Source organism: Buteo buteo, chromosome 14 (genome assembly GCF_964188355.1).
Source record: "Buteo buteo chromosome 14, bButBut1.hap1.1, whole genome shotgun sequence".
In the NCBI taxonomy this organism is placed as follows: domain Eukaryota; kingdom Metazoa; phylum Chordata; class Aves; order Accipitriformes; family Accipitridae; genus Buteo; species Buteo buteo.
Window position 1 is genome coordinate 32728678 of NC_134184.1, and position 20841 is coordinate 32749518.

Genomic DNA, 20841 nt, shown 5'->3' on the forward strand with positions numbered 1-20841 from the left:
TCACAGGTTTCCTCAAAGCAAGACCATCAGGGCATGCCTGGCCAGGAACCGTACCAACGAGGTAGCACTTCTGTCTTACCTGGCATGACATGACGAAGGCTGCTCCTGGCAAAACAGCAGTGAAGAAGCATTGCTCTGTCTGTCCTCCTTTCCACACAAAAAGATGGGGCATTCGTTTCCGAGCAGAACTTCATAGTGTTTCCAAAGACCTACAGATATTAAAAATATCTCGGACACATCAGGTGCCAGTGAAATCAGCATGCTACCTGTTTGACCTAAAAGATATGTCTTGAGCAAAGGTCAGGAAAATAAACTAACCTGGAATGAGGCGTCCCCTTTTGTTTGCTTTGTGGAGGTTTGAATTTATGTTTTGAGGTATTACTAATGAAAATCAAAGCTAGTTTGGGGCAAGCCCCAGAGGAGTGCTGCTTGTCTCTCATGAGCTTTGGTCGTCCACAGGGAGAAAAAGAGAGGGCTGTCCATCTCATGCAAGTGTGAATTCAGAGAACAAGGCACTGCCTCCTCCCGCAGAGATGCTATGCTCTCCATTAGCCTGAGCAGTGGTGTCCACTTCTCCACCACTGTGAAGGGACAAAGTCTAGCATGGGCTTGAAGGCACCTGAACTGAGCTCCTCATGAAGGATTGGACAGAATCTGTGGAGTTGCTGGAGGCAGATATATACATCTGGTTAGCTGAATAACTGCAGACTCCATTTGGTCCATTGACTAGATCTCCATTGTCTTTCATGGGAGCTTAGACATCTAACTTGGGTGTGGACATACAGACATCTGAACTTAAGTGTTTACAGTCTGGATGTGAATGGGGACTACATTCTACTGCTTAGTTTTGCACTGGCGTGCTGATGCCCCGTGAAGCCTATCTATAAGAAGACTGATTAGATCTAGCCAACTGGAAGTGTCACTTTGGCATCAGAGGGAAAAGCCTGTGACATAGTCTAATGCAAAGGTGGTGAGCAGGAGTATATATATGTGCCCTTTGCATGTCCTTTCACCAAACGCAGGTGAAAGACCCCATCGTCTGCAGGCTTAGCCTGGGATGGGAAATGATTCCCTCTTGCCCTCAGAGAGATGCTACAGGCAGATCTGCCACAATCTGACATCTTGGCATGACAGCAAGGTCTGCTGGGAGGCACTGGGATAGATGTCAGTGCTCTCTGAGCCATAGAGAAGCAGCAAACTGTCTTTACTTAGCGTGCCACAGGCTTCTCGAATCAGTAACATCATCAGCCACAGCATAGGTCATGAAGGTGTTTTTGACTCCTGTCTGGGTTCTGAAAAATACAGAGGATAATTACTTCAGGTAACACAGAAGGAAAATCATCCAATCCAGCTCCCTCTGAAAATGATCCTGCCAGTGATAGGGCTGAGCACAGGAGAACCAGGAAGCAGGGCCCAGCATTCTCTAAACCTCTTAATTTTATAAAAACAATTTCCAAGGAACGATAAAGAAATTGAATCAATCCCTGTTAAGTAGTCTTTGGAGTGGTGGGCTGAGGGGAATGCAGCAGGCATGGAGGGGTTCCTCTGTGCTTCCTCCAGGAGGTATGGTTCCTCAAACAGAAACACGAGTGGAAAAAAAAGCCATGTGAGAAAAGAAAATACAGTCCTTTAGCCTTATCTCTTTAGAGACCCTTATCTCTTGATGTTTGTTTACCCTAAGCATTTTCAACTCAGTGCAGAGCTCTCTTCTCCTCCCCTGTTGATAAAGAAGATCCATAGATGCTCTAGATAAGAAAACCAGGCAGAAGGCCACAAACAATCATTCCTCAGAGCGTGTGTGTAACCTGCGTCCCTCTGCATCTTCTGCACTTGAGCAGCTTCCAGAGGCCCTACACAAGACCCTGGTCCTGGTGTGTCAGATGCTACAAAAACCTGCATAAGAAAGAGTCTCTGGCCCAGTGGGAGCAGGGAAAGGCTGAGAAGGAAAGAAAGATGGCATGAGTTTAGAGGAGTGGTTAACACCAAGGTTTAAAAAGTAGGTTTTGGATATCCAGTTTGAAATACTTCAAAGGACCTGATCACCAAGTATTTTAAGCTGAATACCTAAAATCACTACAAGTTTTGGAAAACCTTGACCGCTGCCACTGTGTTATGATAAACCGTATTTCCCTCCACACAGGGAACGTTCAGGATCGAATGCTGATCTCTCAGTGCCCTTCCCTCCATCAAACATCACTCTTACCTAACTAGTGAAACTCCTGATAGACACAGGTCCTGTCATGATTGCTTTCTAGATCTGAGACACTAATGGCATGAAGCAGCCAGTCGTAAATTCAAGTATCTTCCCAGTGCAGCTACTGAGGTTGATCTAATTTGCAATCCTTTCCTGATGGCCCTGTAAGCATCATCAAAGCATCACAAAAACTGCAAAGGGACAGAGGTATATTCAGGCTACCCACAGTGTGCTTAAGTATATGACTCCTTCCCACTTAGGATTAAGAGCACTAGATTTGAGCAGCTCCGGTAGCAGGAGGTAGCAGGCAGGCTGAATGGCACATTGCTTTAAGATACCACACATGTTGCAAAGAAAAGACTTGCGATTCATTTCACCTACCTTTGGACTGCTAAAAGTCATGCATGTTGTCAGAGCTAATTGCCTAGAGCCCTTTTACAGACTGTGAGAGAAACATATTTTCAGAAGGTGATTCATCCTACCCATCCTACCCCCGAGATGAAGAGCTGGCATGAATGGCTGTCAGCCTCTGATGACTGCACAGGGAGCCAAGGCACGGCTTATACTAGATCCATAAGTCTTTAGCTGGTGAGAGTCATCCCAGCCAGAGTTATACGGTTGAATATGAGCCCATGTACCCTGTCCAGAAGAGTTCATATACATGCATTTCTTTATATCGAATAGAAAATGCTTGTATCAGTCAGTCCTCTTTCTCTCCATCCTCTTGTACTTTGGCTACATTTGTCATTAAATTTTTCTTCCCTTTTCTCCTTGATATTAATGCAAGAAGGCACTACCAGAGAAATACAGTTACAGTGGGGGAAAAAGGAGGAGTAAACCACACTGTGTGCAAACCCATTTCAGAGGCTGAGAGCAGAAAATCAGAGCACAGGCAGAACAGCCTGAGTGTTTCTGGCGAGCTTGCAGGCACAACACAAGTAAACATCTGAAAGACAAAACTCCTATCGGCTCAGCGTAGAAAGCAAGCTGCCAGATCCAGACAAAAATGAGTGCGAGGCCCAACCTAAGCATGTGTGTGCATGCTCAAGAGAGCCAGAAAATCTCTACAAATGTCACCATCCACTCTGGTTTGCTATATGGGCCCCAGAGGCCAAGAACTTGACTCTCGGATCTTTTTTGTGCAAACTGTGACATCTCAGACTCACATCAAGAGCTTTCTATATGTATTGGCTCAATATCTGCTCCCAGTTATGTTGGTGGAAGGAACTTCAGATGCACACCAACCTAACAGAGTTTATTTTGCCATCTGTCTGTGTTTAGTCTTCATATTAATAATTAAGGCAAGCAATGCAGATTGGGATGGAAATTCTTTCCTGAGGAAGAGAGCTGTGTGCCATGCAAACCACCTAGCAGCCGCTGAAGCTGTTGTTTCAAAAATTACTAGTGAGAAGACTCACTGCTCATTTTTCCATAAGTATCGGCATTTCTAGGATGTCCATTGCCATGGGCCTGTTATTTAACATTTCTGCTGAGCAAAAGCATGCCCCAAAAGTAATGGGCTCGGTTAATAACATGCTGTGAACTTTGTGAGGTTTTTTTTTAGCTATAAATGTACTTTCTGCAGTCTGTTAACAAAATCATCCTTCTCTCCAATGAAACAGGGCCATGGAGAAGCGAGCTGCATAAGTTTCCCCTGATGGAGTTTTTCCCAGCCCATGCCACCGTGCAGGGTTATTTACACAGAGAGCCCTTCGCTGGTTCAGGAAACCCTTCCAGTCAAGGCCACCTTCCTGAAAAGGATCGTTGGCATTTAGTGTGGCCTTGGCTCATGGCTTTCCTCCACCCAAGAGAGGGGTGGTGGGTCACCAAGTGGGTCTCTGTCAGCCATTTGCCACTGTCTAACACAGGTTGTCGAAATGAACAAGTCTTTTTTATGATATGCAACACATGAAATCCCAGAGGGGAAAGGAGAACCTGGGAATAGGTAAAGGCATTATTAATCTCAGGGACAAATGTATCTGTCACCACCAATGTGGGATGTCTTTGCCTCTTCTGAGTTGTTTCCTGATTTACACTGAGCACAAGCCACTCTCTTTCTATGGGGATATGACTCAGCACTGAATTTTGGCACAGGCTGCTCAGAATTAATTATAATTGTGAAGTGCAGAGCTGTGGGGGCCCCGATTCTATTGATAATCCTTCTCACCATGTAATGAGATTTTAACCCTCTTTGGCCCCATTACAAAAGTCTCCATGCAGGACCAGTACTTCTCTTCTGGAGGATAAAATACTTACTTGAGTTTTTTCCCAGGTCTCTTTACCGAAGTTCTCTATAGTAGAGATTTCAGACAGGAATTGATAAATCCACACTAAGGGGAGGGAAAACATTAACATATTATACTTCATGGAATAAAAGGGGAAAAACAGAGCTCTTGAAATGCTAGTTAAAATGTAATGGCATGCCTCTAAAGAAAACAACAATGGCCTCATTTTTGTGTACATTTGTTTTTTAATAGCTGTGCTCATTTTGACCCCCAGTCCTAAATTCTTCACATCAGTAATTCAAGTTTCCATAAAGAAAACATAGTAAATTTTGAAGCAAGAGTGTAATTAAAGACAGTTACAAGAAAATAATCTCTGGGTAATCTGAATCCTTTTAGAACCAATATGGTTAAACTATTGACAGAATAAAGCAAGGAAATTAATGGATCTCATATCAGACTTGAGTGAAAGGCAACAGTTTCGTTTGGGAAAACCACAGAGCAATTGGCATTTTAATCTGACTTACAAAGCTTGCTATTGAATTTTTTTAAAGTGTTCTCTCACCGCATATTTTCATCTTTAACAGTGATACTGAACGAAGCTCACCATGGTTTGGCTGTCTGCTTGTAGCTTCTGCAAGGCAGGTGCTCTCGGCTCTTCGCAGCAATCAAGTTGCTCCTGCTTGTTGCTGTTCTGGCAGGCCAACTGTGAGTTTCTTTTCTTCTTAATTTCTTTTTTTTAATAGTACATCCGTTTTGAATGTTTAGAGCCCATGGTACACAGGACTGAGAGATCCACAGAGAAATATAAATCCCAGCATTTGCTTTTCTATATATCCTTTCCCAGGAGAGCAGGGCATACTGTTCTGAAGGAAACAAAGAGAAAAATATTTAAGTTGGGCTGAGCCTGAACTGAGTGTTTCAAGGTGAAAACATGAAGTTGCTCAGGAGATGTTGGGGGGGGTGTTAATTCTAACAGAGCAGACTCAGGTTTGAAATCTATAGATTCTGGAAGCAGGCTGCTCACTTCTTTGAGTGCTGCTGTTAAGCCAGCCCAGATGCCACCCGTCTGTCTGTGTCTCGGGTCCGTCTAGCCAGCCAAGTGCCGTCCATTGCCTGCCTGGGCTCTCAGCTGACCAGGTCCTCTCCACAAGTTGCAGACCAACGGCACCCGGCAAGTCCTGCCGATCTTTGTCACCGTAAGGCAACACACCATATGAGAAGCAGAAAGACCAAATACTGTGTTTAAAAAGGCAACACTTGCACTGAATCTCTTCATCCCCAGCTCTCTTCTAGGTTATTTCATTTCCTCCCATCTTCTGTTTCCCTTCAGCCCCCTAAAGTCAACATACAAGCTCCAGATCTACCATAGTGAAGGAGATCAGACTCTGATCTGTCATATCTCACTTCAGGGTAGAACAAGTCTGAAATCGTCTCCTAAGGAACAGGAAATGTGGTGGGATGTTGCCATAACCACTTGTCTGCGGAAAATGCCATGTTGTCATGTGCAGGTATCCCCTGGCAGAGGGGTACTTTTGCAAGAGCCCTTGGACATACTTGTGTGAATATAAGAGCAGCAGCATTTCTTATATTCACACAGCATTCGTAACTGCACTTCCAGGAACTTTATCAACAAATCCTTAGGGCCCAAGTTACATGGGAGCATCAGTAACAACCAACAGCCCTGCAGGAAGAGAGCGGCAAGGGCTGCGGAAATCTGACAAAGGTGTGGGACAATTCTTTCTTTCAGAACTACGCCACTCGAGGGCTTAAAGTTTGTGGGCTTAGAGGCAGACAGACTGGGCTAATTCTGGACTTCTTGTGAGTCTAATTTAATCCCTAGAAGTGGAGCTGTGTCCGCTCAAGCTTGGCTCCAGACCAGCTTTTCCAAAAGCAGTCAGGCACCAGTGCAATTGTCAGAGTCACTTAACTCCCACTGATGCTAGTTACGTGCCTTTTGAAAATCCCACTCAGGGCAACTGCAAATCTGGCCCCGAGTATACTCACTTCAGTTTATTCAGCTGTAATTACGGGTCAGCTCTGCTCACACTGGAGCCCTTCCACCGAACGGCTCACTTTCCTGGCACAGCAAAGACCTATATCATTGAGGTGAGGGGGACAAAAATTAATTCTGTGTATTGGAAACTGAAAAGTGAAGCTATTGAAGGGTAAGAATGTGATGAATCAGTTCTCTACAGTGAAGTGATACTAAAGCTAGCTCTAACTTAGGAACAGCACGGAGTATTTTATTGTTGATCAATACCACTCTCCCTTTGCCGTTCCCCATACAATCATCTGGAGACGATGGTACTGTGTTTGTCAGTTAAAAAGGACGCAGTGTCATACATTAAACCACAAGCAAGACCAGACTAAGAGCCTGCACGTGAGCAGTCCCAGTGCTGATGTTATACCTGGGCCTTATTAATGCAGGGAACCTCATTAATCTGAACACTTTGGGACCATACAGCCATCTGAATTAATGAAATTAATCCCATTGCTGATGTGTAGTCATAACCAGTGCAAAGACAAATTCCTTTTTTTTTTTTCCTGTAAATGAGTATTTTGGCATAAAACAAAGCAAAAAACCTCAAGAAGTTTAGTGTGCACGAACTAAATATAAACATACCCCTGGAAGACACAGCAGCAGCTGATGCAGGAGCAGGTTAGCTTTTGACTAACTGAACTGCCTGGATTAGCAAATTCTGGAATAATAGCATTACAGGCCCCAAGAAGCTGGAAACATCATATATTGATTCTCCTGGGCCTTGGAAGGAACTTCAGGATCAGGTCAGAAACTCTGAGCTCAGGCCTATCTCAAGACTGAACTTCTGAATCTTCAAATCCTCTGTTTATTATTTTTAATCCATCTTTGTATTTTCTGTGCCTAAGACTGCATTGTTTCTGGCAATGACATTACTTTGTCCATTTGTTTCCAGACGCAGTCAGAGGCAAGTGGTCAGCATCTCTGACATGATTTACTGAGGTCTCAGTGTCCCCTATGATGTCATGGCTATTTATTTCCTAAGGAAATCATCTCCCTGGAAGAATAAACTCATTTAAAGAACTAATGTTAATTGGAAACTGCCAAACAAATGCTTGTGAATTAAGGAACCTAGAAGTGAATACCAGATAAACACACTGACCGTCTGTTGATGAAGCAGGACAAAACACTTCCCTTTCCCTTTCATCCCCAGTTCTCTTGCTGATCAGAGAAATAGGAGGGCTGCAGAATAGCTAGGAATGAACTGCCACCGTGTGGCCAAGGGACAGTTTCAGCTACCTTTCTAGAAATCTCCTTCAAGAACCGTTGCCCTGAGATAAGTGACAGTCCCCAGCACTTACTAGTGGAAGTTTTCTGCTCGATCACACGTTTCACTTCGGCAGCACTTGCGGTGACTCCCTAGCAGTGGCCATAGGCTTCTCGGTGAGGTCTTGCTCCCTTCTCAGTCTCACTCTAATAAAAGGGTGGCACACATCGCTTTTAATTCCATAAATTCTTTTTATATTTTCTCTAATAGGTCACCTCATCTTCTGACAGGGGTCAGGGTGTCGTAATCACCGAGCCATTCAGGTGATGATGCCTGGTCTTGCCTTAAAAAAAAGATAATTTTTTAATATGACAAGCCTGTTTGTAGAAAACTTTTCACCATGCACTGAATTACTGCTAACAAGTAACAGACTCTACCCTCTGCTTCTCAGTCTGATCTGAAGCATCTGGGCTCATATGTTCTGATGTGCCCTCGAAATTCTTTCAGAACATGTTTTTCTAGCCATTAAACTCAAGCTATGTCGAGAGTCATTCCACTGACTTGATGCAACTTGGTTCCACTTTACCATGGGCATAACTCAGAGCTACAGGCCCAAAAGGTGGCAAAAGTCCCCTAAACACAGCCTGCTGCGACTGGCCAGGTTCGTGCTGCTTTCATGTCCTTGTGGACCTGCTCCACCAGGAAAACGTAACAGGCACTCTCCTGAATTTGCCCAAACAGAACTACAGACTGACTCTACAGCTGTGAAAATTTTGAAGACATCCACTAGGTGCTAATCTAATATTTTTTATACACTCCATTCAATCTGGAGCAGCAGATAACTATGTATCTTTGCTATGCATTACTTTGGAGGACTTCCTGCATTACTTAATGCGGTGCTGACACCTTCTGCCTTCATTGTAACTTTATGGCACTGAAAGATTCAAACCAGAGTGTACATCTTGTCCAGCTGCCAACTTTCCATTAGCTGCCTATATTTCTTCTGTTTCTGCCAGACGCTTACAATTTCAGCTCACTTACGTGCATCATGATTACACTGAGTTGCTCAACACAGAAGGACAAAATGATTTTGAATCCCCCAGGACGTGATTTCTTCAACAGACTTCATCTATCTTCAGTCACTGGATTCTTGTACACAGTGTGTTTAGTTTCTCACGGACAGCTGTGGATGCGGTGTCACAGAAATTCATAGCCAGAGCCCCTTCGGAGCTAGTGCTCAGCAATGGCACTAGCTAGAGGAACCTGAAATACCCCAGTACTTCAGCCGAGGCGGATTTGAAACAATAAAATAAGAGATGCCCTCCTAAAGATCTTGCCTATTATGCCAGTGCACTCTGGGAAAGAGCTTTCAGGGATCAGTGCTGCGGGGAACGCTCGCACACAGCGGCCTTGATCGATGGAGCTCCTAGCTGATGCACTTCATTATCAGGGCCTGGGGGCATGACTGAAAGAGCTCACTAATAAGCTCTGCAAGGGATCTAGGTCAGACAGAGCTCTGCCTGTCATGAATAATTCTTCTGTACAATTTGCATTGTGAGAGCACCTAGAGTAGGTGCTTCATTTCACTGTCGCAACGCCTGAAAATAACTGCTTGTTGCAGCGAGGTCATTTAGAGCGCCTAGCCAGGGCAGAGAGAGACCCTTCGGTGTCTGCGCAGAGAGCTCTGCCTCCAAAGCCCTTGGGGGACCAATTCTGAGCAGCAAGGAACATCTTTGTAGGGCAACCGACTGCTCCTGGGAACTGCGTGGAAAGCTGCCTAGAGCCAGCCGGTGTTGGGCAGGGGCACGGTTCTGCCTTGGGGCAATACAGAGCGTGCTGCCATCCACACTAAACCCTTCTCTGAGGAGGCAGCTAACACAGGGGATGGAAATACTTCCCTTTCCTCTTCCTCAACTGCCCTGTTCTAGCACAGGTAGTGCAAGACCCGGCTTCTGGGCTTGAACCCCCAGGTCCCACCTCCCCAGGTTGTGCCCTAAGGTGCTAAGGCCATAGCTCTGCTGGAGCTGAGCTGTGTCCAGCGAGGAGCGTACGAGGGCTAATATGCTAGAAGAAGGAAGATGCCTGCATTTATGGGACAGGAGGTAGAAAATGTTCTCAGAGAAAAACTGCTTTATTTTACTCACTTAATTAAAATTTCCTAAGATGATAACAGAATGAAGTGAGCTTCAAGAAAAGGAAAGAAAAAAAAAATCACAGAATCCCAACTAAAATTACAAATCTTGTTTTCCCCCCCTGTCTCTTGTCCATAAAAGCAAACACATATCTCACACTGGAGTTTGTGTGCTGGACGGCAGGAAGACCCTTAACCTCTGCCACAGCCCAATGACCAGAGATACCTCTGGTTTACAAGGACAGACAAGAAGTCACAGGGAAGGCCAAATGTGCTGAAGCAGTCTGGTTCTGCACATCACAGTGCATCCTTAAAACAATAGCACAAAGATCAGCTACTCCAATGAGTAAAACCTTGGCACTATGAACATAAAGCGCAGCCCAGGACAGAACACTGTTGGAATCCTTTTCTTCTTCTTTCACCAGTATTTTATTTATGCACATGCCTAATTCTGTTATAGTAACTCAAAAAGACAGTGAGCTTTTCTGTCAGCATCCATCCATGCTGCAGGTTCTAGTAGCAAAAAGGTGACCACACACTCAGTAAAAATGTTCCTCGGCAGCTTCAGCATGAGATTCTGCTTGGAGAGGGGTTTCAGGGTGCCAAAAATGTATACTTTTGAGCACTGTCCCCCTTCTCTCACACATACACAGAACTGTAGCCTTGAGGCATGCTGGGAACGAGGGGTGTGTTTGGAGCATGCTGTGTTCTGGCTATCTGACCTGGCTGAGCGGCCTTAAATGATCCCATGTCAAAGGCAGAACAGCTTTAAAGACAGTTACAATGTTCAGTTCAGGGCAGTCAGGACAGGACTGGAGAGGTACAAAAGCAGCAACACTATATAAAGGATACAGACTAATTGTGAGAAGCACCGACAGCAGGGGAAAAACCCCTAGACCTTAATTTAAACTCTTCATGAATGTGTACCAATGAAGTTGGTTAAAATGGTCATTTTCAAGAGGATACAGACTAGACAAAGAGCGGCAAAAGCACCTCCAGAATTAAAGTGCTACAGAAACAATTCCTCCCTCCCCTTCATGAACACCACTAGAAAAAGAAACCAAATGCTTTAATCGAACAGGAGATGCCAGCTCTGAATGGAGGAACATATGGGGTTTTGGCACTCTCCTATCTCATGACAGAAAGTGTCCTAGATCAGCGAGATCTGAGAGAGGTACTTCCACCTGGTGGCAGAAATGCTGTTTGAATAACTCAGTCCCAAAGAGTAGGAACACAAATCAGCAAGAATTGCCACCTGCCAAATGTTCTGTGTGGTGGGCACAAGGTTTATGGAGGTTATGATGTATCAAATTTATACCGGTGGCCAGTGCCTTTGGAAATTTATCCAAGCCTGTGGACACAAAAACTACTGAACAGAGAAACAAGAAATCACCAGTGAATCGCCAGCTGGTCATACCAGTGCTGCCATGATCCATCTGTCAGTGAACCACCGATGGAACACAATATGAAAAAAATCAGAGTAAGCAAAGGCTTGATCTCAAACATATTAGCAAATTCTTAAGACAAAGCAGGAGCTGGGGGATGTGGCTCAGATGTGATATAAATGGTATTACCCTATCTGAAGGGCCATAGGTGAATATTTCCACAGGGTGCTCTCTCCTTCTCACTTTCTATGCATTTTTACACTGCTGTACATCAGTAAAACAGGCAGAGTATGGGTCTTAACAATTCCAAGTATCACATGGAAGACATATCTCCAGGACAAAAGAGCTTGACTTCTAGACTGCATTCTTCCCAATATATAGTCTTTAATGATGAAGTAGCAGAATTCCAAATATTGGGTATAATCAAAAGCTGATGCAGTGGATTTGTCTGCAAATTGCCTTCTGCCCTTGAGAACAACCTTTGCTCCAATTTATTCACAAAGTGTTCTTCTCCAAGACATTAAGCTTTACTAATGTACATTGGGGTGTCTAGATTCGGCAACTGGGTGTTAAAATACATGAAAACTAGCAGGTGGTGTAACCATATGAAAAAAGTTGTATACATTTTTGCATGCAGTGAATCCCTTGATGTTGTATCCAAGGACAGAACCATTCCCAATAGCAAGCAGAGTACAAGATAGCTTGTTTTTCCAAAACACACTGGAGCAATTCCTCCAAACAGAGCTTTCTAATGCTGATTCCTTCCCTGCAGCTTTTTCTGCTGGTAGCACAGCCTGCTTGTACCTCAGTGCTTCTGTATACGCTCAGATCACAGAGTCAATGATGGCACATACAAATTTTCACATGCGAAAACAGGAGGAAATTCTACTTCACTGCTCTGAAGTTGGAAACACTGGTGCAAAAGCTCCAACATATTCACTGAATTGCTTGAACTGCTTTGCAGTACTGGAGTCAGAAGAAAAATTACTGCACCAGGCAATCTCTGAATCATTGCTTTCAATAACAGCACTAGAAAAAAGGCTTGTCAAGCTGGAGTTCCCCCCAAGCTGAATGACAAAGCAGTATTGTTAGGCACAATGAAATCAATAAGTTAAACCCTTATATGAGTCCAACATTGGAATAGCCATGGCTTGAAATACGTCCCACACAAAGAACCTTCAGTGACTGCATACGTCACTTCTAGAGGGTAAGAGATGGATCAGAGGTAAAAAAAAAAAACCAAGTCTTACGTGCCCTTTTTCATGTGTTCTATCTTCAGATGAAGAGGGAATATTCTTTCAATATTCTTTCTTATGTGTTTTGGGCTTAAATTTTAAAGTGCTATATGCCCCTTCCACAGCTTTGGGCAAGTACATGGGATGTCTTTCCAACCTCTTCATCGAGCCAGTGGTTCTCCGCTGGCTGTTTCTTTGAGACTGGTTTGCAGCCTTTGCTGTTTGGGCAGTATCTTGTGAGTATCTCCGGGGAGCACGAAGGATCCAGTTTGAATGTAAACTGTGTTCGCTTGTGCTGGTAGCAACTGAAAGACAGAAGATAATCTGGCATTAACAATTTGCCAGTGATATTTTTACATGCACAGTGAGAGAACAGGGTGCCTGCTGGGTCCTTCCTGGAGGCAATGCCGAGAAACCAACCTGGTTTCACTGCAAGATGTCGCTTGGGATGGGATTCATCTTATCTAGTATTTCAATGCCTGCAGTGTAAATACATATGTCAGAGCTAGTCCCTTTATACACACTTCTAAGGCACAGCTTATCTGACCTGTTTCAGATATCTACCTCAGCCTAAGACAAATGTCTGTTTCTCTCCACTGATTATACAGAATAGGTGATGAGCTCAGATAGGAACATCTTCATTTAGTTAGGCAATCCCATCCTTTCTGATGGAAACGTACCATTATTTAGCCTAATCTCTAAATGACTTCTTTTTTTGCTGGTTGAAGAGAAAACATCCAGCCATTTGTCAATGAGAAAAATGAAAACCAGATGAAGAAAAATTTATCTTTTTTTATAGCTCTCCTCCAAAGACAGCTCGGGGTAGAGATGCAAGGGTGGTGTTCAGCCTTGAGCAGAAAGCAAGGACTATTCCAGCACTACACATGCTACATTTGCTCATGTAATGGCCAAACATAAAACAGCTTCACCCTTTCAACAGGGAACAAGCAATGTGTTACTGTAGTTTCACATACTGCATGTAATGGTCCTAGATTTGGGAGGCAAAACTTGGAGGAAAACTGTGTCTATTAAATAAACAAACAATGTTTATGTCTTACAGTGCCACTCCTCCCTCTACCCTCTGCACACCAAAAATAATCATATTTTGGCTGGTTTATACTGCACCATCAAAATCAACATCCACATTTGGCAGATCCACGTCAGGAACTCTCCGCCATCTCTCTGAATCCAGGTCTGCAATAACTGAGTCAAAGAAAGCTATTGCTTCTCTTACATCTGAACTGGACTGTGGGCCTTTTCTCTCCATGAATGCCTGTTGATCAGATGGGGGAAAAAAGAGTTAGCTAAGGGTTGGGCACAATGACTTCTTAATGAGCAAACTGTATAAGGAAGATGCAAAAATTGTATTTGATTCTGTATTTCAAGCTGTCAGAAAAGGACACTAGTCCAGACTGCTCCACAGTTTGTACTCATCAAAGAAAGCTGGACAGCAGTCTAACAAACATCCATCTTGTTACATGCTCAACACCAAACACCTTCCACTTGGGCACTGCTAGCCAGATGTTATAAAATCCCTCAGAATCCCTGTATCAGGCCATTTAATTAGGCAGCTAAGTGACAGCTGGGCTTTGTGGCCAAATTTATTCTACCTAGCAGTAGGCACCTAATGAGACACACATTAGAAATGTAGTCATGCAGGATTCCTTCTGTAATTAATGCAGGGCTCCAATACCTTCAGAAGATGAGTCAGGCCTTAGGTAGGCTGAATTCCCCTCTGCAGGCAGCTCTTTCTCTTAGCTGCAGAGGGATTGTGGGGTAACTTGGTTACTAATTTAAGCACCTTATTAAAATGCCTAGGTTAGGTGAAATGAATCCAGATCTAAATTGCTAAAGTCTTTTTGAAATGGAAAAGGACCGTGTGTGCTAAAATATGAGTCATTCAACACTGTGATAATTCCCACAGGAAAGCCACGGGGTTTAAAATTAGGAGCCTGTCTTGATAAAAAAGCAAATGCCTGTCTATAAATGCTGAAGCAGTCATAAAGCCTCAGTTAGCAATTCTGTAGGTCCATATAGGATGAATACTTCCTGCCAGGCTCTACCTAATGAAGGGCCATATATTTTCCCTGCCAGTCCCAGCTAGGTGTATTGCCAGGCAGCAATACCAAAGCCAGAAAATTGCTACCCTGGGTTTCAAACATGCAAGCAAAGGATACATACTGTATCACATCTCTGAAGGACCAGCTTGTTCCTTGTTCTGTGGAGGCAGAGAGATGAGCTAGCTTATTCCCCTCCTGACATTATGGGTTGATTGACATCCTCAGAAGTGCTAAAAGATAGCTGCTACCACACATCTACTGAAAATAGTGACTGCTATTATGACTAAGCCCTTATTGGTTAAAAGGCATTTGAAAGAAATGCCTATGTACTTCCAGCATCTGACCCACCTCTCTATTCTTTTCTCTCACTAGATCTAAGTGGCAAATTTTGAATCCACAGTCAGCCTGTAGTCCAGGTCCCAGGGATCTTTGGATTAAACCTCCCATGAGGACAGCGTTGTCTGGACAAAGTACCTTGCCATTAATCATGTAGCAGGTAGGAGAAAGAAGTGAATTTCCACTGACAGGTAATCTGACACAAACAGGTAGTTAGGGGCAAAACCATTGAAGCCTGGTGATAAGACGAACCCTGCAATCTGTGAACATAAAATCTGTAGTTAGGAACCAGAGTGTTCTGGCTATTCTAGAAGTCTTCTTGACCTTCTTGACCTGCTTGTCTCCTTAATTTTTGCCAAGCCAGGGCTGTGCAGCTGTGACCCTGCCACTTGTGTTGGCAAGAATGACTCATATGGGTGGCATATCCTGCTGATGTCCCTGTCTGTTCCTAAGGGGACCGCTTACGGAGTCAGCACGCCAGCCAGTACCAGGGCTGTTCATACGTAAGAGCTAGCTGGCCACAGTCAGATGACAGCACTCTTCGCCTCAGCCCGTGGGAGAGTCACTTGTTTGCCAAACCCAAGTTAAGCTTTTGGCATTTTTTCTTAAGTGGTATTTTCAGTGGCAAATACCAGAAATTCACAAACCTGCATGAAGCCTAGTTGTGCAGAATCTATCTCCCAGCCTCCTAGTCCATGGTTTTAGTACCCTTTTGCACTCACTTTTTCCCATCTGCCTGATGGTTAGTCATGTACTGCTCCGCTACATTGCTGCTCAGCTCATCAGGGAACTGGCATGCTGTACATCTCCCCTGCCTCAAGCCAATCTTTGCGTGACAGTGCACAAAGTCAGTTTACAGACTATCTATAGTGTTGAGATTCATCTCCTGGCACCACCAGGACGCTCTCCTGTATCTCAGTCATTCTCTTTGGACATCTCCCTGGCCCTAGATAGTAATGTCTTTTTAAAAATCTATCTTCTCCAGCCCACTGAGCTGAGTATTGTTTCCTACTATTACTCCTAGCTTCTGAGAGTCACCGTTCAAAGCATTAAAAAGATGACATAAAGCCTAATAAAACCAAATGAAAAATCCCACTGACTGAATGGGTATTAGATCAAAACATAAAATTAAAAAATGTGCTATCTAGTCCTAAACACATGAGCCTTGTCCTTTGGTTAAGCAATGCCTGCAACAGAGCTCAGCTTCAGCCATTGTGACATTCCGCTGTGACACAACATCTAAATGAGGCAATAACTTTTTGGCAAGGTCTACCTGGCCTAATCCATAAGTCAGCCACATATCCCTTCTTCCCACCACCCCCATTATTATCCAGTTTAAAGACTGCACTGGGTAACCTGTGAGCCTGCTGTCAAAGTCATGTTTGTGGTCGTGTTACCTAAACAGATCACTACACCTGCTGCAACCCTTTCCTTTGTCCTCACTGAATCAAGTCCAGAGTCAAATTAACAACTGAACTGTCTAGTGACATACAATCTGTAAACTGCAACCAGAAGGAAGCTTTGCAATGCTTTTCTCTCTAGGATACGTGGAAATAGTCTGCATCAAAGATGACATTTCAGTTTTATTTTTGTGGTATCATTACAGTAAAGGGTGAAGAATTACACTGTCTCAAAATGACCTGCCAACTTATTAATGAACAATGAAAGGAACCCTTAAGAATTCCTCATGCCCTACAACCTATCCGCAGAGCTTGCGCTGATGCTAAATGTAGCACTGACAAGCTATCTGACCAGTCAGAAAAAATCCTATTTGTTTCAATGAATTTACAATTATTTTGTGTAAGTAATTTTATGCCAATAAAAAGACTGCCAGTAAACCTAGGGATTACTGTGCTTGTCAGTCATTAACAGCTATAAATAACCATAGTGGAGAACTCTAGGGCACTTATGGAGCCTGTCAGAGTATTGAAAGAACAGCTCTCTCTTTTGTAACATGTTTTCAGATACTTCCCATACTCTCATACATCCTTCCTTCTCCTATTTTCTCTCCCCGCCCCCCAAACATAGGCATAGACATTTCTTTCTGTGACCAGTCATTCATACTTAATTTCACACTACTCAGAAAGAATCTGAAAGTATTCAGCAGCATTTCAAATGATGTAACAGTAAAAAGACAACTGGCTGAGACCAATAAAACAGAAAATCAACATAGGTCATACAGCTAATTGCTTCATGGCTTAGGACCAAGCACATGGCAAAAGTTCTTAGGAATTACCTTAGAAGACTCTTTGGAAGGAAGTGGAAGAAAAGACTTCTTTCCAGTTTTGGATGACTTTGTGGACATTGGGGAATCTGCAGCCATATGCATGGATTTCAAGTTATTGATGTTTTCAAGATATTTTTTCCTCAAGGCTAGCAGATCCTGTAAGTACTTCAAGCAGTCCTGAGTCTTAGAGTACATCCAGTCTCTGTCTTCCTCTTTTGGCTGGAAGCAAGAGTCGATGCTGGTTGTACTTCTGCATTTTTTTAGTGGTTCGCTAACTTTTTCCTGCTCGCCTCCAAGGACGTACATAGAAGTGCTGCGGATCAATCTCACCGCAGAACCTGTGCCATCACAGTAAGGGATGTCATCTGTCACCTTTCTTCGGTGGGAGTTGGGGTGAAATATAGAATGGATTTTTTTGAACATAGTGTGTCACTTCCTCCCCTTTATACGTTTTCTCTTTCAGCTCCTTAATTTAACCCTAGATCTGGTAATCGGCAGCTGTTACTCTTGCCCCCAGCAGACAGACAGTTTTGCCACTTACTGTAACGAGGATAAAAAGAAACCCCTACTGCTGCACCAAATCGCTTCCCATCTAGCGCACGGTGAAGAGCATGATGGCAACGCCACAGCGTGTTTTCTATTCCATCGGTGCCAGTGAAACAGCTTTGTCCCCTCCGCCGCTTAACGTAGAGCACAGGAGGTCAAATACCATGCTCTGACCTCTCCTTTGACCGCTGCTCCCCACACAACCCCTCGGCATCCCCGCAGAAATTCCCTCTCCCCCGTCTGCCCAGCGCTGCTCCGTCCCCTCCCCGCGCCGGCGGGCCGGGGCCCGGGCGCTGTCCGTGGTGCTGACCCGCTGCCGCGCTCCGCCGCGCCCCGGGCGGCTGGCAGGGATGCGCTCTTGGTGGGGGCTCCGCGGGATCGGCCTCGGCGGGGACCAAAGCCCGAGCGGGGAGGAATAGTTTCGGGGGAGGGGAGCTCAGCTGCTGAAGGAAGCCGCTCTGGGTCTCACCCGACGGTAACCGGGAGAAGGCTGCGGCTACCTGATAGCACAGCACTACCAGGAACGCAGTGGATTCGGATGTCAGGCTCTATTACACTCAGTACAAAGATGCCCTGTGTAAGGGATGCCGCAAAATAAAACACTCTACCAAAGTACCCATCTGGCAAAATACTGCAGGCAGAAACCAATGACTTTGTATCTTGCCACATTAGTTCTTCTCCTAGACTACTGCAAGAACATTTAATACAGTGGGTTTGATGACTGGTTTTTGGCTGAAAGCTACTGAGAACATTGACTATTATTGGCATATTCGAGCGCTGCTAGTATTTGTTGTGACTGCGTGACAACATGATGTATGCTTTAGAGATAAGCAGATAGCAAATTTGGTCAGTTCTCATGACTAAGACAATCAGCAGCTTTTTAAAAGCAAGCAGGAATGTCCAGATTTACCATGTTCAAAAGAGTTTTCATAATTCATCCTCCTCAAGCACTGAGTGCTTGAGAAAATAATTATTTTGAAAGCCAACGGATATCACCCTGCAGACTCTACTGAGCAAATTTCTGCTAATGCCACTGGAAGTGCCAACTGAAGCTTTAAGCATCCAAAGGGCTGTAGGATCTCAACAGAAAAGGTAGGTTCTAATATAAATCTGCATCCATTCCCTCAGGAACTCTGATTTACTGGGTACTAAACATATACCACAGTCATCTTAAAACATGCACTTTGTTCATTTTATTTATAGCTAAAGTTGAAATGTTCTCATACCATAACTAAAAATTGAGGCAAACTAACTTTTTGCCACTTTTTCAGCCTTCTAATATTAGCATAGACACAATTCCCACTGCAGCTGAGAGCAGCCTAGAGATTGTTCTGAAATACAATCAGCTGCTTGAGATCTAGTACCTATATAGAGGTATTCCATTATTGATTATCTCCAAAGTTCTACTCAAACCCACAGCTAGGTAATAGATTAAGTTGACTTTATGCTAGCATAAACTATTAGAACTATGAAAAAAGATGAGATCTCTCCCCAGAATTACATGTCTGAGGAGGAGAAAGTTGCTGGTCATCAATACTAGCATAGAATAATAATAATTCCATCCACAGATTGACTTCATTTTCAGAGCAAAAGGCTACAAGGGGATTTTAATTTATTGTCCTGAATGAGTGAGGTAAATGTCTGTCACAGCCATTCTAGACACTGTGTTTACTGAGTTACGAAAATGAGATTGTTCCAGAATAACCCTATTAAAAATTACTTAGATTTGCTACACAGGATACTGGTCTTTCGTTATAGACATGATACAATACCAGTGAGCCTCAGAGAGGCACTCTAAGTGACCTCATAGTCACAAAACCTGTGATTCAAGAAAATCAGTGGGAGCTCAAGGAATTATTGACAAAGAGTTGAGTCGGTAAGGTCAATGGGAACTCCACTGAGCAACTGCTTATAGGATCAGACATTGCCTTTCAATAGCAGATTGATTTCTAAGCTCATCTGGACTTACAAAGAGCTACAGGGTAAAGAAAAACAAAACAAAACAAAACAACAAAACCCAAAACCAAAACAACAAAAAAACCCACGCACAAACAAACAAAAAAACAACCAACCAAGACCCAAAAGCCCCCAAGATTCTGTCCATGAAACCACAGAAAAAGATACATCTGTGAAGAGAAAATCTGATGATATACACTGTGATTTGAAAAACATTTCATATGGGCCATAGATTTTCCTATCCTGCTTCAACTAAGTATTTAAAACATATGCTGACATCTCACTAATTTAAAGAAATCTTTCAGGCTCTTAAGAAGGTTCTCAATTTCAAGCATGTTCGTTCCCAATTTTTAAAAAAGCTTGCTGGGCGACACTCATTCTGTGCCAACATATGTGTGGTTCCCATCATTCACAATGGTGTTAAAATAAGGAAGGATTAATAAATGCATGAGACAATACAGTAGCTGTATTATGTACTAGAATTTCATTTGGAGTAATAAAAGGTCATTTACAATTATTTCAGATATGAATATTTTATTCTAGGCATTGGTTATGGGCAGTGGGAATACACAATCTTCCTCTCCTATTGTACAAATGACTATTAATTTTTTTTCTTCAGAGTTTCTACTGTAATTTAAATAGCTCCATGGATTTAGAAAGTTACAGGACAAAATAATGGATATATTTAAAGGTCACCAATGTCTCTAGTGTGTTTTGTGAGAAGAGGAATGCCCTATGTCTTTTTAAAATATTTTCCTACAAGGCATTTGCATTGAAACATGTTTCCTGAGTAGTGCTTTATTTATTTACAGTCAAACTCTGGTCCCCATGCACCTGTAAGTGTCCCTATTTAAGTAAATAGCAGAGCAATTATATTTCAACCACCATAGATTACAGCTCTCTTCCCCAGTATTACTGCTGGGGACTGAATATGCTACCATTATCTAAGATGGCTGGTAATTAAAAAACAGGGTCTTATTCAATAATTATTTCCTCCTGAACAAAGACACTCATCAAATGGCAAATATGGTTGAAGAAGAATATTTAGGCTGTTAATTCAAACTACCAAATTCGTGGACAGCTATTAAATCATAAATAAAGACCTCCCAAACAAGGAGCTTGTGAGAAGCAGATCAAATAGACCACACTAATCAAATAGACCACACTAAATACTTAATGGCATCTAAGATTACTAACTTTGACAAGGCAATGCTCATACCTTGTCTTTTCATTTGGCTACGTGAATCTGACTTCATTTATTCAATGTTTTTTATTTTAAGTGACCTTTTTTCTATTACTGC

The 20841-nt window shown here is 43.3% G+C and overlaps 1 protein-coding gene across 1 annotated transcript; it reads right to left on the reverse strand.

The window, feature by feature from the left end:
- Positions 1-12478: 12478 nt before the first annotated feature.
- C14H13orf42 (chromosome 14 C13orf42 homolog) lies at positions 12479-17461 on the reverse strand. Its single transcript, XM_075045843.1, has 3 exons — positions 17048-17461; positions 13541-13688; positions 12479-12720 (listed from the first exon to the last, which is right to left on the reverse strand). The coding sequence occupies exons 1-3, from the start codon at positions 17459-17461 to the stop codon at positions 12479-12481; spliced, it is 804 nt and encodes a 267-aa protein (XP_074901944.1).
- Between the last annotated feature and the right edge of the window lie 3380 nt (positions 17462-20841).

Bases quoted from the DNA above. Each gene is read 5' to 3' on its own strand.
- C14H13orf42 (XM_075045843.1), bottom strand. From the start codon at position 17,461: ATGTTCAAAAAAATCCATTCTATATTTCACCCCAACTCCCACCGAAGA. The intron at 13,689-17,047 runs GTAATTCCTAAG...TCTGATCAACAG, and splicing joins CTTCCAAAGAGTCTTCTAAG to GCATTCATGGAGAGAAAAGG. The intron at 12,721-13,540 runs GTGCAGTATAAA...TCTGTCTTTCAG, and splicing joins TGTGGATGTTGATTTTGATG to TTGCTACCAGCACAAGCGAA.